This window comes from Neomonachus schauinslandi, chromosome 7 (genome assembly GCF_002201575.2).
Source record: "Neomonachus schauinslandi chromosome 7, ASM220157v2, whole genome shotgun sequence".
NCBI classification, from domain to species: Eukaryota; Metazoa; Chordata; class Mammalia; order Carnivora; family Phocidae; genus Neomonachus; species Neomonachus schauinslandi.
The window spans coordinates 51,977,586-51,990,223 of NC_058409.1; the positions used below are offsets into that span (position 1 = coordinate 51,977,586).

At 43.1% G+C, this 12,638-nt stretch overlaps 1 protein-coding gene across 1 annotated transcript; it reads left to right on the plus strand.

Annotated features, from left to right (window-relative positions):
* The first annotated feature begins 11,510 nt into the window (after positions 1 to 11,510).
* Positions 11,511 to 12,431, plus strand: TMEM174 (transmembrane protein 174). The gene is made up of 2 exons (XM_021700247.2): positions 11,511 to 12,136; positions 12,326 to 12,431. Exons 1-2 carry the CDS (start codon positions 11,511 to 11,513, stop codon positions 12,429 to 12,431), a joined length of 732 nt encoding a protein of 243 aa, XP_021555922.1.
* The last annotated feature ends 207 nt before the right edge of the window (positions 12,432 to 12,638 follow it).

The following is a 12,638-nucleotide window of genomic DNA, read 5'->3' on the forward strand; positions in this document are numbered from 1 at the left end:
ATATCTATGCCCCTAACATGGGAGCAGCCAATTATATAAGCCAATTAATAACAAAAGCAAAGAAACACATCGACAACAATACAATAATAGTGGGGGACTTTAACAACCCCCTCACTGAAATGGACAGATCATCTAAGCAAAAGATCAACAAGGAAATAAAGACTTTAAATGACACACTGGACCAAATGGACTTTACAGACATATTCAGAACATTCCACCCCAAAGCAACGGAATACACATTCTTCTCTAGTGCCCATGGAACATTCTCCAGAATAGATCACATCCTAGGTCATAAATCAGGTCTCAACCGGTACCAAAAGATTGGAATCATTCCCTGCCTATTTTCAGACCACAATGCTTTGAAACTAGAGCTCAATCACAAGACAAAAGTCAGAAAGAACTCAAATACATGGAGGCTAAAGAGCATCCTACTAAAGAACGAATGGGTCAACCAGGAAATTAAAGAAGAATTAAAAAAATACATGGAAACCAATGAAAATGAAAACACAACTATTCAAAATCTTTGGGATGCAGCAAAGGCAGTCCTAAGAGGAAAGTATATAGCAATACAAGCCTTTCTCAAGAAGCAAGAAAGGTCTCAAGTATACAACCTAACCCTACACCTAAAGGAGCTGGAGAAAGAACAGCAAATAAAGCCTAAACCCAGCAGGAGAAGAGAAATAATCAAGATCAGAGCAGAAATCAATGAAATAGAAACTAAAAGAACAGTAGAACAGATCAACAAAACTAGGAGCTGGTTCTTTGAAAGAATTAACAAGATTGATAAACCCCTGGCCAGACTTATCAAAAAGAGAAGAGAAATGACCCACATCAACAAAATCATGAATGAAAGAGGAGAGATCACAACCAACACCAAAGAAATACAAACAATTATAAGAACATATTATGAGCAACTCTATGCCAGCAAATTAAATAACCTGGAAGAAATGGATGCACTTCTAGAGATGTACCAACTACCAAAACTGAACCAGGATGAAATAGAAAACCTGAACAGACCTATAACCACTAAGGAAATTGAAGCAGTCATCAAAAATCTCCCAAAAAACAAAAGCCCAGGGCCAGATGGCTTCCCAGGGGAATTCTACCAAACATTTCAAGAAGAATTAATACCTATTCTTCTGAAACTGTTCCAAAAAATAGAAATGGAAGGAAAACTTCCCAACTCATTTTATGAGGCCAGCATTACCTTGATCCCAAAACCAGACAAAGACCCCATCAAAAAGGAGAATTACAGACCAATATCCCTGATGAACATGGATGCAAAAATTCTCACCAAAATACTAGCCAATAGGATCCAACAGTACATTAAGAGGATTATTCACCATGACCAAGTGGGATTTATCCCTGGGCTGCAAGGTTGGTTCAACATCTGCAAATCAATCAATGTGATACAATACATTAACAAAAGAAAGAACAAGAATCATATGATCCTCTCAATAGATGCAGAAAAAGCATTTGACAAAGTACAGCATCCTTTCTTGATCAAAACTCTTCAGAGTATAGGCATAGAGGGTACATACCTCAATATCATAAAAGCCATCTATGAAAAACCTACAGCGAATATCATTCTCAATGGGGAAAAACTGAGAGCTTTCCCCCTAAGGTCAGGAACGCGGCAGGGATGTCCACTATCACCACTGCTATTCAACATAGTATTGGAAGTCCTAGCCACAGCAATCAGACAACAAAAAGAAATCAAAGGCATCCAAATTGGCAAGGAAGAAGTCAAACTCTCACTCTTTGCAGATGATATGATACTTTATGTGGAAAACCCAAAAGACTCCACCCCAAAACTGCTAGAACTCATACAGGAATTCAGTCAAGTGGCAGGATATAAAATCAATGCACAGAAGTCAGTGGCATTCCTATACACCAACAACAAGACAGAAGAAAGAGAAATTAAGGAGTCGATCCCATTTACAATTGCACCCAAAACCATAAGATACCTAGGAATAAATCTAACCAAAGAGACAAAGGATCTGTACTCAGAAAACTATAAAATACTCATGAAAGAAATTGAGGAAGACACAAAGAAATGGAAAAACATTCCATGCTCATGGATTGGAAGAACAAATATTGTGAAGATGTCAATGCTACCTAGAGCAATCTACACATTCAATGCAATCCCCATCAAAATACCATCCACTTTTTTCAAAGAAATGGAACAAATAATCCTAAAATTTGTATGGAACCAGAAAAGACCCCGCATAGCCAGAGGAATGTTGAAAAAGAAAAGCAAAGCCGGCGGCATCACAATTCCGGACTTCCAGCTCTATTACAAAGCTGTCATCATCAAGACAGCATGGTACTGGCACAAAAACAGACACATAGATCAATGGAACAGAATAGAGAGCCCAGAAATGGACCCTCAACTCTATGGTCAACTCATCTTTGACAAAGCAGGAAAGAATGTCCAATGGAACAAAGACAGTCTCTTCAACAAATGGTGTTGGGAAAATTGGATAGCCACATGCAGAAGAATGAAACTGGACCATTTCCTTACACCACACACAAAAATAGACTCCAAATGGTTGAAAGACCTCAATGTGAGACAGGAGTCCATCCAAATCCTAAAGGAGAACACAGGCAGCAACCTCTTTGACCTCAGCCGAAGCAACTTCTTCCTAGAAACATCGCCAAAGGCAAGGGAGGCAAGGGCAAAAATGAACTATTGGGACTTCGTCAAGATAAAAAGCTTTTGCAAAGCAAAGGAAACAGTCAACAAAACCAAAAGACAACCAACAGAATGGGAGAAGATATTTGCAAATGACATATCAGATAAAGGGCTAGTATCCAAAATCTATAAAGAACTCATCAAACTCAACACCCAAAGAACAAAGAATCCAATCAAGAAATGGGCAGAAGACATGAAAAGACATTTTTCCAAAGAAGACATCCAAATGGCCAACAGACACATGAAAAAGTGCTCAATATCGCTCGGCATCAGGGAAATCCAAATCAAAACCTCAATGAGATACCACCTCACACCTGTCAGAATGGCTAAAATTAACAAGTCAGGAAATGACAGATGTTGGCGGGGATGCGGAGAAAGGGGAACCCTCCTACACTGTTGGTGGGAATGCAAGCTGGTGCAGCCACTCTGGAAAACTGTATGGAGGTTCCTCAAAAAGTTGAAAATAGAGCTACCATATGATCCAGCAATTGCACTACTGGGTATTTACCCCAAAGATACAAAAGTAGGGATCCGAAGGGGTACGTGCACCCCGATGTTTATAGCAGCAATGTCCACAATAGCCAAACTGTGGAAAGAGCCAAGATGTCCATCAACAGATGAATGGATAAAGAAGATCTGGTATATATATACAATGGAATATTATGCAGCCATCAAAAGGAACGAGATCTTGCCATTTGCAACGACGTGGATGGAACTGGAGGGTATTATGTTGAGTGCAATAAGTCAAACAGAGAAAGACATGTATCATATGATCTCACTGATATGAGGAATTCTTAATCTCAGGAAACAAACTGAGGGTTGCTGGAGTGGGGGGTGGGGTGGGAAGGATGGGGTGACTGGGTGATAGACACTGGGGAGGGTATGTGCTCTGGTAAGCGCTGTGAATTTTGCAAGACTGTTGAATCTCAGATCTGTACCTCTGAAACAAATAATGCAATATATGTTAAGAAAAAAAAAGAAGAAGAAGAAGAAGGTAGCGGGAGGGGAAGAATGAAGCGGGGGAAATCGGAGGGGTAGACGAACCATGAGAGACGATGGACTCTGAAAAACAAACAGGGTTCTAGAGGGGAGGGGGGTGGGGAGGATGGGTTAGCCTGGTGGTGGGTACGGAGGAGGGCACGTTCTGCATGGAGCACTGGGTGTTATGCACAAACAATGAATCATGGAACACTTCATCTAAAACTAATGATGTAATGTATGGGGATTAACATAAGAATAAAAAATAAATAAATAAATAAATTACATGGATTTGGGAAGGATGGTATGAGCCGTTAGGCAAAAAGAGAGTTAAAGACTATTAAAGTTTAATGTGATTTCATTTCCATAAAATGTGTAAGCTTGTTGTAAGGGGAAAAAAAATCTGGAAGTATATATACACAAAGTGTTAAGAAGAAGCAAGGTCCATCATAATTATAAACCACAATCAAAACAGCAAATAAAACACAGCCTGGAATTGCCTGCAAGGTCAGTGTCACGACTGCTTTGGAAGGAGGTAGCTCTGTTTCCTAGATGTGGCTGGGAAAAGTTTAGGTTGAAAGAGTCAGCTATATGGAAAAGAGTGCTCTTATCAAAAGATACATATCGGGTCATGGATCTGGGTTGATTTCCCAAATAATGAATCTGCTAAATGACCTATTCAGCAACCTTAGTTGTTTCTTGGAAGTATTTAGTTTTAGTTGACTAGTTTTCATTTGTCATTATAACTGCATCTTAAGGAAAGTCATTTTGTCTCTGATTCATTTAGTCTCATGTCTGCTGCAAGTGGAGACAGAGGGAGGGGCAGAGCGCGGGGAGCTCAAGGGGGACAGCTTCAGTTTATAATGCTGTCTGTGAGGACGTGCCCAGGTGATCACATAACAACGGACACAGAAATCTGCAATAAGATGGGTTCCTGAAGTGTCTCCAGCAGCCACTGGGTTCATTGAGAACCATCCCAAAGAATGTGCCTCTGCATTTTCTTAAACAGAAGTCAATTTTGTTGAAAGAGGAAATAGCATATTGAATGTACATACTTCCAACAAATTTAAAATGAGTGATCAATAACTTTGAAAACTTACCAGCCAAATTTTCTGAACTCAGAGTTGAATTATTATTAGTAGTTTTTTTTTTTTTTAACTAATAGCCCGAATTTGCCTGCCCCTATCCCAGATAAAGGTGTGGCCAGCAAGGCGCCCGTCACGGGTGTGACAGTCACAGCATCATCCCTCCCTGCATCACACCATCACCACTCATCACCACTCCTGCTACTGCCACCAACCTCCAAGTTTCCCTTTGTCACTTCCCCCCACCACCTGCCACTACCTCGCTTGCCCCTCACCCTCCAAAGTTGAGTCAGATCCGCTGCGGGGCACTTGGGGAAGCACATATCGGAAGGCAAGATGAGGGCGTTCTCATTCCGCATTCACATTCCCATGTCTGGGAGCACAGGGACATCTACTTCTGACCCTGACTTCTTCTTTTTTAAAATTTTATTTATTTTGAGAGAGAGAGAGAATGAGAAAGAGAGACAGCACAAGCAGGGGGAGGGCAGAGGAAGAGGGAAAAGCAGGCTCTCCGCTGAGCAGGGAGCCCAATAACTGACTCAATCCCAGGACCCTGGGATCACAACCTGAGCCGAAGGCAGACTCTTGACCTACTGAGCCACCGAGGTGTCCCTGCCCCTGACTTCTTAAGAAATTCTGCAAACTCAGTTAGAAGGTTAGGCCTGTGGTTTGAAGGTCCTGCCACCTTTGATTCTACAATGAATGGAAACCCCAGTGGAGTAAGAGACCTCTTGCACAAGCAGTGAGGGCCGCCACAAAGCATAGAGCAATGATACAGGAGCTCATAAGATGTGGTTGCTCCCTCCTCCAGGCCCGGTATTTCTGTGTAGGGAATGCTGACTGCACTCCTCTCCACTGTCTGGTCTTAACAGGATTTTTTATATATGCTGAAATTTACTTTCTCTTAGGTAGCCAAAGGATAATACTGAGAAACACTATGGACCAGAGAGTTTTTTCATGAAGCATAACCTGAAATATGTTTTGAGTTGAATGTACTTGAAATCATTTTCTCTAAGACAGTCACAGCATTGTCATTTTCAGTTCAACATATTTCTTGATTGTGGTGGTTCCCAAACTTCAACAGGCATGGGATTGATCTGAAGGGCTGGCTCTCACAGAGCTGATTCTCTAGGTTTAGGGAGTGGCCAAAAATTTGCATTTCTATCAACTTGTGAGATGCTGCCAGTGCCGCTAATCTGGAGATCATGTTTGGAAAACCACTGCTCTATGAATTACTATTATTTTTATTCACTGAAGAAATATCCTATGGTACAAAGGGTCAAATTTTGTATAAAATGAATGAATCAATTGTTCACCTTAAAGACAAAGGGCTCACAACGTTGGCTTAGTCAACAAATACTTTTCAAGTTCCAATGCTAAATATTCTTGAACAACAAGTGGAGGGGGAAATTAGATGTTTTTCTTGTACATGATGTCACTGCAACAAAAATTAAATTTAAAAATTGAAGGAAGAGACTTGCTTGATCACAGAGACTATAAGCCATTTGAGACCGTTCATTTAAACTGATAAAAATTTTGAAGACAGTAGAGAAAGAATTGGTTCTTATAATTGATGTAGAAGAAAACCATCAGGGGCACCTGGGTGGCTCAGTCGTTAAGCATCTGCCTTCGGCTCAGGTCATGCTCCCAGGGTCCTGGGATTGAGCCTGCATGGGGCTCCCTGCTCCGTGGGAAGCCTGCTTCTCCCTCTCCCACTCCTCCTGCTTGTGTTCCTCTCTCGCTGTCTCTCTCTCTCTGTCAAATAAATAAATAAAAAATCTTTAAAAAAAAAAAAGGAAAAGAAAACCGTCATTTGCCAGAATGATCACTGCATACCAGCTGCCGGGGCTATGATGATTTGTTCCAGCTAAGATCTACATCTGGAACACCAGCTACAACTGGAGTCACCACTGGATTAAACCTGTACATAATCATTTTTCAAGTTTTATCTGACTTCTTTATAGGCCAAATAGGTGAGTTCAACAGGGATGTGATAGGTGTCATCACCCCGACTCTTTCACCCCAGTGTCTTTGATGGTGACATTCATTTCTGCCATTCCCCCAGGAAAGTGGAATTACTTTTGTATGTCTACCATAATAAGGAAGGACTTCTACTTGGCTCTTCCTATCAGAGTAGCCCTCACTCCATAGGTTAGAGAGCCAATTGGGGATTTGCCAGTTGCCAAATATTGTACATTCAAGAACTAGTGAAATAAACACACGGTGGACTCATAGACCTACTGACCCCTTTGTCATTAAAACAAGACAAAACTCCATGTATCACCCAACCATCAAAAGCCCCCCTCCACTTTGACTTTTGGACCACAGTGGCATTTTAGGTCCCTAGAAATGAGTATCAGTTCAGAGTCAATGTATATCAATTCCCAAGAAGTAAGGTCAAATGGCTGTAGGTCCTTGAAGGAATAGTTGGAGGACGATTTAAAGAATATCATTGAGACAGTGTTGCAGAGTTCTTTCTCAAGGGGAGGGATCCCAGTTTCCTCTTCAGTCATGGAGTTCCAGGTCCCTGAGCAGCTTAAGTATGAAAACTTGCTAAGAAAACTTGACTCTCTGTGATGATAACACAGGTCAGGATTTTGGACCCCAGATCTGGATTTTTATCCTGTTCTACAAATCCAGTAACATTTTTGTAGGATGCTCATGCATTTTGTTCCTAGAGATGCTATGATCAGTTTGCCATAAACACAGATTATTGTGGGTCAAAATATTCTGGTAATCCTTCATCCCTATTGCCCATTAGTGCTTTCACTTGGCCTCTACTAGTCTGAAATTTGCACGTCATCCCCATTAAAATCAGGGAGGCTACCTCACTGGCAAAATCTCTTAACATCATACCTGGCCTAGAGAAGACAGCCATCAGAAAGCTTTTCAAGGGTGCTGGTGCTCTCCGTGCTGGGGTATTTGTCAATGCCTTAGTGAAGGGATCAAGCGGTGGGAAATTGGTGTGCAAATCAGTCATGAAAAATTCACTCCAACATCTCTATCTCCCAATGTCTTTGAATTCCTCTACGTTATACCACAGAAACTCTGGTATCTCAGTCTCATTGAATATAGGCCACCGGAAAGCCCAACTTTCAGTCAACCAATCATGTACACCTTTAAAGCCACTCTCAGCTGTACAAATTAACATATTGAATCCAAAATATCTGGGAAGTGCACCTCCATGGAGTTGGGACCCAGCTTTCTGAATAGAAAATGCCACTCAGCTGGTGCTGACATCAGAGGCTCTTGGGCCAAGAAGCTCTGGGGAGACTCCATAAAACCCAAAAGGATGGATTCAGAGAACATCCAGGGTTGTGAGCACATGGAGCTTTGGGGAGAGTGGTGTGCTCTGAGAAAGCATGGAAACTCCCTGCCCTTTCCCCAGACCATCTGCCCGTCACTGAGTTACATACATCATTTTCTAATAAACTGGTGATCTAGTAGACAAAACCAAAACCCAAAAGCCTCTGGGGAGGAGCCACTGTCTGACTGGTGCTGGTAATTTTTAACAATTAACATACATTGTGTTAGTTTCAAGTGAACAGCATAATGATTTAATATTTATAGATATTGTGAAATAGTCATAATAATTCTACTTACCATCCATCACCATACACAGTTACAGAATTTTTTTTTCTTGTGATGAGAACTTTTAAGATTTACTCTCTTGGCAACTTTCAAATATAAAATACGATGCTGGTATTTCTGAAGGGGCCAGTGAGGCTGGTCTCGGTGTGTTGGGGGGAACCCCCCCGGAAACTGGAACTGTTACCGCCAGGATGATGAAATCTCCTGTAGTGACAATGACAATAAGGGCAAGCAAAATAGGACACAGTAATTTCTTTCTCCTTGCTCTTCCCTTGCAGTCTCCCTCCAGTGCCCCCGGTACCAGAGCCTAACATGGAGCCACCTGGCAAAGGAAAAATATACATAGAGTCTCAGCTAAAGCAGAGTATCTAAGGATGGTTTGGAGCTTAACTATCAGCATAATTTTCTTTTCTTTTCTCATACTAAAATAATTTTATTGTTTTAAAGGTCTCTTCCCATGCTGAAATACATTAATGATTGAAATAATATGCAATCTGCTAAATTTTAAATGTAATACACGACATAACTCTAGAAGTTATCTACAAGTGGAAATAATGTATGTATATATATATATGAATTATATTAAACACATCATTAGTTAAATAAATAAGATCTAAACAAAGAAGAGAGAAATCAAAATGATTTTAGAGGGAAAAGCAGAGTCTGATGTTCTTTTGTGGTTGTGGGTGTTCAAGGCCCAGCTGCCGTGAGGCTGCCATGGGCAAACCTGCAGGTGACCCCAGGCCCTGGAGGTCAGCATAGTTTTCGTGATTGACTATAACCTGGTTGTTGAAAAGATGAAATGATACCATGTATGGTAAATACCTAGAATCATGCCTGGTCCATCATAAGTGCTCAATAATCCTTAACATTTGGGGGCATGGCTTAGTTGGTTGAGCTTAGTTGGGTGGCTTAGTTAGCTGAGCTTCTGACTTGTGATTTCAGCTCAGGTGGAGATCTCGTGGGTCCTGGGATCAAGCCTCAAGTCAGGCTCCGTGCTCAGCTGGAAGTCTGCCTGGGACTCTCTCCTTTTGCCCCTCCCCCCTACTGGTGTGCATTCTCTCTCTTTCTCTCTCTCAAATAAATAAATAAATCTAAAAAAAAAATCCTTAACACTTTTTTTCTGATATCAGTTGAGATAAGTACATAGGGTTTTTTCTCTCTCCTTCATTCTGTTGATGTGATTACATTGTGATTACATTGATTGATTTTTGAATGTTGAACCATCCTTGCATTCCAAGAATAAATCCCACTTGGTCATAGCATATAATCCTTTTAATATCCTGTTGAATTTGGTTTGTTAGGCTTTTAAAAATTGTTATTTACCATATAGACAGAGTTTGAGCTTTTGGAGTGAGAAGCTAAATCAAGGTGACCTTGGAAATTTAGAGAATTTCCTGAACTGTCTGCTCTAAAAGTCATTCCAGTTCTGCTCTCATGGGATATTTTCGTTAACGTGATCTCTCTGCTCTGCTCCTTGAGTGTTCCCAGTCATTCTCTTAACTGCAAGTGGATGTAGCTTAAGACAAATGAGAAACATTTACTGAGTGATTGAAAAGAATAATTTTGAGAGCCTAGCTTTCTCTAAATGCCAGGGACTGTTTCAGCTGTTAACTCAGGGATTAAGAGCATGAGGAGAATGTCAGGCTAGCCGAGCAGAATTTTGATGATTAAAGAGAAAAGCTGGCTTCCCTGGATCTTTGATTCAGCTCCGTGGGGAAAAGAGCAGACCACTCCAACTGCACCACCACTCCATCCTGGCTGCTCAGGGACACACCTGAGAAGATACCTGAGGGGGTCACCTGCTTGCTTTCCCATCTGGAAATGAAGTTGGAGACTACAGGCCTTATCTTGTAGCAGGGAGAGGCATTTTTGGTGGGGAACAAAGTCTCCTGGTCTCCTAGGAGCACTTGGGTTTAACTTGGAGTAGGGTTTACAAAGATTCCTGATGAGAAAAGCCACTTGGGGCTCTTAGACTTCCTTGGAAATTTTATTTTTGCTGGTCTGAGTAAGGAACTCAGATCTTGCCTTTTAAAAAAGTGGACTTGGTGATTTTTATCATCAGGAAAGTTTGGGAAGCCCTGCCTAGGGCAAGAGGGCAACTGTTTTCCTGGACTTTTTGCTCAATATTGGCAAAGGGAGCTAATATAATATTTAACCACTGAAGAAAGACATCTGTTTGGATAAGACTTGTGCAGGAAAGGAAAAAAGGGCTATACTTACTATTCTGCAGAGGAAGAAATTCATGGGGCTGCTTTGCAATTCCATAGTTATGAATGACAGATAATGTCACTGAAGACAAGCTTTCTTCTCTAAATTAGCTTGGGTTTGGTTGCAAAACACAGCAGCCTTGAAAATGTAGCTGTTGACTTCACCTTGGAGACCAAGGGGCTGTGCTGCCACCATGGAGGGAGGGTCCGAAGCAGGTGTCCCCTAGACGCCAGGTCATACCTGATGCTTATTCAACCTTTGCCAATGATGTGGTGCGTTTCCTTGGCTGTCCTTCCTCACCCACAGCTGGAGCTATTCCCCACATGCTGAAAGCAAAAGGCACACGGGCTGGCCAGAAGACAGCGCCTCAGAGCTCAGTGAGAGGTGTGGGAGGTTAAGTGTCATCCCAGCTCAAGCTCCTGGTGTGGGAAGGACAAACACATAGTCAAGAAATGGGTGTCTGCTTACTTCCTGTGAGCTGACTCAGCAGGAAAAGTGGGTGAGGTGTCTGAACATGTAATGGGTACATCAAGGGCCCCCGTTCCACCAGAGGCCCCAGACGTGGCTCCGCCATCTCTCCAGTCCTGGTTTTGGTAGGATGTAAACGGCTTTGGAGCAATGCCTTTAGCATCTAGGAAAGCACCTCCTAGCACATGAGGACAGGCTCAAACACTTTTGAATGAGTGAAGGAATGTGAATGAGAGAGAGCTTGTCACTGAATTGTAAAAGAGAAACCTCCAATTGTTGACAGCGACTAGAAAACTTCAAGCTTCATTTCTCAGACCTTTATTCTTCTAAACAAAGTTCAGGCCTCTGCATGTTATACTCTGTTAACCATAGAGGGCCAAAGTTCTTCCATAACTAACCGGAGCCTATGATTATTCCACTGGGCTCTTAGGAGCCCTCACACTCCCTTCCCCTCCAGGAAGCAGGGTGATCACAGGCGGACGATGGAGCAAGGCAGCAGCCACTTGGAGGACTCCCCTCTCAACGTGTTTTCCGTCACTCCTTACACACCCAGCACTGCTGACATCCAGGTGTCCGATGATGACAAGGCAGGGGCCACCTTGCTCTTCTCAGGCATCTTCCTGGGACTGGTGGGGATCACGTTCACCGTCATGGGCTGGATCAAATACCAAGGTGTTTCCCACTTTGAATGGACCCAGCTCCTTGGGCCCATCCTGCTGTCAGTGGGGGTGACATTCATCCTGATTGCTGTGTGCAAGTTCAAAATGCTCTCCTGCCAGGTGTGCAAGGAAAGTGAGGAAAGGGTCCTGGATTCGGAGCAGACGGCAGGAGGACAATCATTTGTTTTCACTGGTATCAACCAACCCATCACCTTCCATGGGGCCACTGTGGTGCAGTATATCCCTCCTCCTTACGGTGCTCAAGAGCCCTTTGGGATGAACACCACCTACCTGCAGCCAGTGGTGAACCCCTGCGGTCTCATACCACCTGGAGGGGTGGTGAGCACCATGCCAAGCCCTCCTCAGTACTATACCATCTATCCTCCAGAGAACGCTGCATTTGTTGGTGACCAAGACTACCCTTCCTTTGTGGCCGGTGGAAATGACAGGTATGTTGTGTGGCAGGGGGATGCTCCCCTTCCAGCTGTCACAGTCGCGGCCCATGGCTTTGTCTGGTGTGTAAGGAAGGTGTTGGGAGAAGGCAAGCGTCCGTGTGGCCTGTTGCCAAGATGGCGGCGCTGGTTCCGAGAGAGGCGGCGTGGACTCTACCGGGTCTGTGTTTTCTGCTCCCATTTCAGATCCAGCCCTGATGCTGACCAGCTAGAAGAGACACAGCTGGGAGACGAGGACTCCGCCTGCTTCTCTCCTCCCCCCTATGAGGAAATATACTCCCTCCCTCGCTAGACTATGACGCCGAGGGAACAGCATTCAAGTCATTGTTGCTGACAAATGAGGGGTTCAGTGTTGTGACCTCCAGGGGTAAGACAGAAGAGCGCCCCGGGCGCCTGGAAAGAAACCTTCGGAGGGGGGCAGGGGGGGGGGGGGGGGGGGGGGGAAATGGGAAGGAAAATAGCTCAGGTGGGTAAAAATTAGGCAGGGGTGGGAAATTTC

Coding starts and splice junctions, on each gene's coding strand:
- TMEM174 (XM_021700247.2), top strand. CDS start 11,511: ATGGAGCAAGGCAGCAGCCACTTGGAGGACTCCCCTCTCAACGTGTTT. Junction 12,137..12,325: donor GTGGCCGGTGGAAATGACAG/GTATGTTGTGTG, acceptor CTCCCATTTCAG/ATCCAGCCCTGATGCTGACC.